The sequence below is a fragment of the Pteropus vampyrus genome, unplaced genomic scaffold, assembly GCF_000151845.1.
Source record: "Pteropus vampyrus isolate Shadow unplaced genomic scaffold, Pvam_2.0 Scaffold189, whole genome shotgun sequence".
Classification (NCBI taxonomy): domain Eukaryota; kingdom Metazoa; phylum Chordata; class Mammalia; order Chiroptera; family Pteropodidae; genus Pteropus; species Pteropus vampyrus.
In genome coordinates, this window is record NW_011888970.1 from 282,169 (window position 1) to 285,030 (window position 2,862).

The 2,862-nt window shown below is 54.1% G+C and overlaps 1 protein-coding gene across 1 annotated transcript in view; it reads right to left on the reverse strand.

The window, feature by feature from the left end:
- Positions 1-1,402, reverse strand: part of PGAM5 (PGAM family member 5, mitochondrial serine/threonine protein phosphatase) — a gene marked incomplete at its 5' end in the record, with an annotated part of 4,443 nt that extends 3,041 nt beyond the window's left edge. Inside the window, one exon of the mRNA XM_023537402.1 lies at positions 1,104-1,402. Coding sequence (XP_023393170.1) covers positions 1,104-1,402 — 299 coding nt within the window. The remainder of the gene's footprint in view (positions 1-1,103) is intronic.
- Between the last annotated feature and the right edge of the window lie 1,460 nt (positions 1,403-2,862).

The following is a 2,862-nucleotide window of genomic DNA, read 5'->3' on the forward strand; positions in this document are numbered from 1 at the left end:
ATGGGCAGGCCCTCTGGGGGTCTGGGCCTAACACTAGGGTGGGGGGTGGGTCAGGCCTTCAACAGGTAAATCTGTGAGACAATCGGTCACCTTCCACCCCACCGGGAATGCGCTGACGGAGGAGGAGCAGGGCTGCGGGCGCTGAAGTCTGGGGCCCCGCTTACTGTGGGCACTCACATCAGTTTGCGAAAAATTGAGTCCCCCTACCCCCTACTAATCCGCTGGCTGTGGGATCGATCATTGCAGGTATCAACGCGAAGACCCATGGCCTCAGCGTCACTAAGTACAGACTGGGAGCAGACAAAAGGGTTTTTCTCAAACACATCCTAGGGCCTGGCTGAAAACGTCCTCAGAACTTCAGCTGCAGCTGGACACGCCACCACCCGCGGACGTGGCTTCGCCTCCATGTGCGCGCCTGGCCCAGGGCCCCGCAAGGGCCACCGCGGGCTGCAGAACAGGCCGCTGGCCCCCATCCTGGCTGAACTCCTGATGTGCGTGTACACTAGTGGGTAACATCCCGTTCAACGGAGAAAGTTTTAAAAACGGAGACGCCACCCCAGACTTTCCCCAGAAGCTGACACGGGGATGCACCTGTCCACAGGCAGGGACCAAGGCAGGACACGTCCAACGGCACCGCACCCACGGCAAGAGGCCACGGAGAGGGACCTGAGCCTGCCGGCGCCCAGCCCCTGTGTTCTCACGGAGGGACTGTGAACAGGCAGCTCTGCAGAATGACGGGCCTCAGCAGGAATGCCATCGAGCAAAGCAGGCTGCAGGCCACCAGGAGCCCTGCGACAAGACCCTTGGGGCGGGGGCTTTACCACGCTTCACAGAAGCTTCACAAACGCTGGCTTTCCTACAAACTGGAGGCAAGCCCCTCCCCCAAGGGCTTCACAGCCACGCCCACCGCACCATCTCTCCGAGGACCACCTGTGCTATTTTTTAAAAGTTGGGGACGTTTTCAAAGCCCTTCTAGAGGCAGAAGCTGACGATTACTGATAACGGCAACGCTGGCATCTGGGCCGAGAATCCCTGCCACAGGTCCCAGGAGGCCCAGCACCCACAGGAGCACCTTCGAGGAGACCAGCCTCGGGGGTCAGTCGGGGTGAGCCGCCCCCCACGTACCCAGGGGCGTCAGAGTGCGGTCCTTCTCCAGGGACGCGTCCACGTGGTACTGCGAGTGCCTGATGAGGAAGATGTGCCGCGTAGCCTTGGCTTTGTAGTGGTCCATCCTGGTCGGCAGGTCATCGTCTCCAGATTCCAGGCTCCTCTTCCGCACGTTGACCAGGGACAGTGGTTCCCGCCTAATGTTGAAATATGAGACAGTTTGTCCTTGTGACCTCTCTTCACGTCCCCTTATTTCTGACAAGATGATCTGTCTTGGGAAAGCACAGGGGCCAAGTCAATGCCCTCAGCAGTCTGCTTCCACCTTCGGCCAGCCTAGTGCACCTTCCAGAGCTGAGGGCCAGGCCTGGCATGGGCGACTGAATGGTGAACAGAACAGATAAGCCAGGCCCTTGTGCAACATGTTCTAGTGAAGAGACTGATAATGACAGCAGGGTGATCAGTGACGGAGGAAACCACACCCAGAAGGGGTAGCTGTGGGAGGGCAGCCAGAGCAACCGCGCTAACGGGGACATTGAGGCAGTCTGGAACTGCACTGTCCAATAGCAGGAGCCACGTGGCTAAATCCAAAATAATGAAAATGAAATAAAAACTCCAGTTTCCCCAGTCACACTAAGCATTCCAAGTGCCAGTAGCACACGGGATGTCGATGACCACACTGGACGGTGAGGAGGAAAATGTTCCCGTTATCGTGGAAAGTACTGGATGGTGCTCTGGAATGCTGAGAAGCCGATGGGAGGGGCAGGGACAGCATCAGCAAAGCTGCTGAGAAACGACATTGAAGTCAGGCATGTCCGGTGGCTCAAAGAACTGAAGGTGACAAAAATTAAACCGGTGACACTGGCAGAGCTGGGGAAAAGTTTTGGGGGGAATAAGCAGTGGTGATTCAAGGGTTCTGCTTGGGCCATGCCAACCTGGATGGCGCACAATATGACCAGGCTGAGAAGCCCGTCGCAGGCAGGTAGGAGCCCAAGGGCTGGGCCAGAGAGTCAGGGTGGGCCAGAGGGTCCGCCTGGGGGCTACAGACAGGAAGCCAGGACGCATGAGGCTTCCCAGAAGAGGCTGGGGATTCGGAACTTTTCCACATGGAAGGTTTGCCCTTCCGTAAATCTAGACTTTAACCTCCGAGTGAACCTGTTTCCTTAAAAAGGCCTAAGAAATCCAGAAGATTGTACTCATGTTTAAAAGAGAATATGAAACAGATGAATCCCAATTGAGGGAAATTCTACAAAATCTCTGCACTCCTCCAAGCTGTCAAGGTCATCAAAACAAGGGAAGTCTGAAAGACTGTCACAGACAGAAGGAGCCTAAGGGGACGTGAGGACTGTCATGTGGGATCCTGGAAGAGACAAAAAGGAAAAAAAAAAAACAAGAAAATCTCAATAAAGTATGGACATCAGTTAATGATACTGTATCAGTCAGTACTGGCTCACTGATTGTGACAAACATACTAGTGTAAGAAGTTAATGGAGAAAATTAGGTGTGGAGTATACAGGAAGTCTATTAACTGCAATTTTCCTGTTAATCTAAAACGTCAAAAGTAACATTATTTTTTTTAAAATAAAGGTTTTAAAAGTACCTATTTAGTTCCTGATACGACTAGGCTAACACTAAATATTAGTTCTGTGCCCCTCAGCAGAGTATCAGACTGGAGCTGGGAATGGGGAAACGGCCCACAGCCGCCACTCCAGGCCACAGCAGCGCTGTCCAATGGGAATGGAGCACCAGCAACCTAAG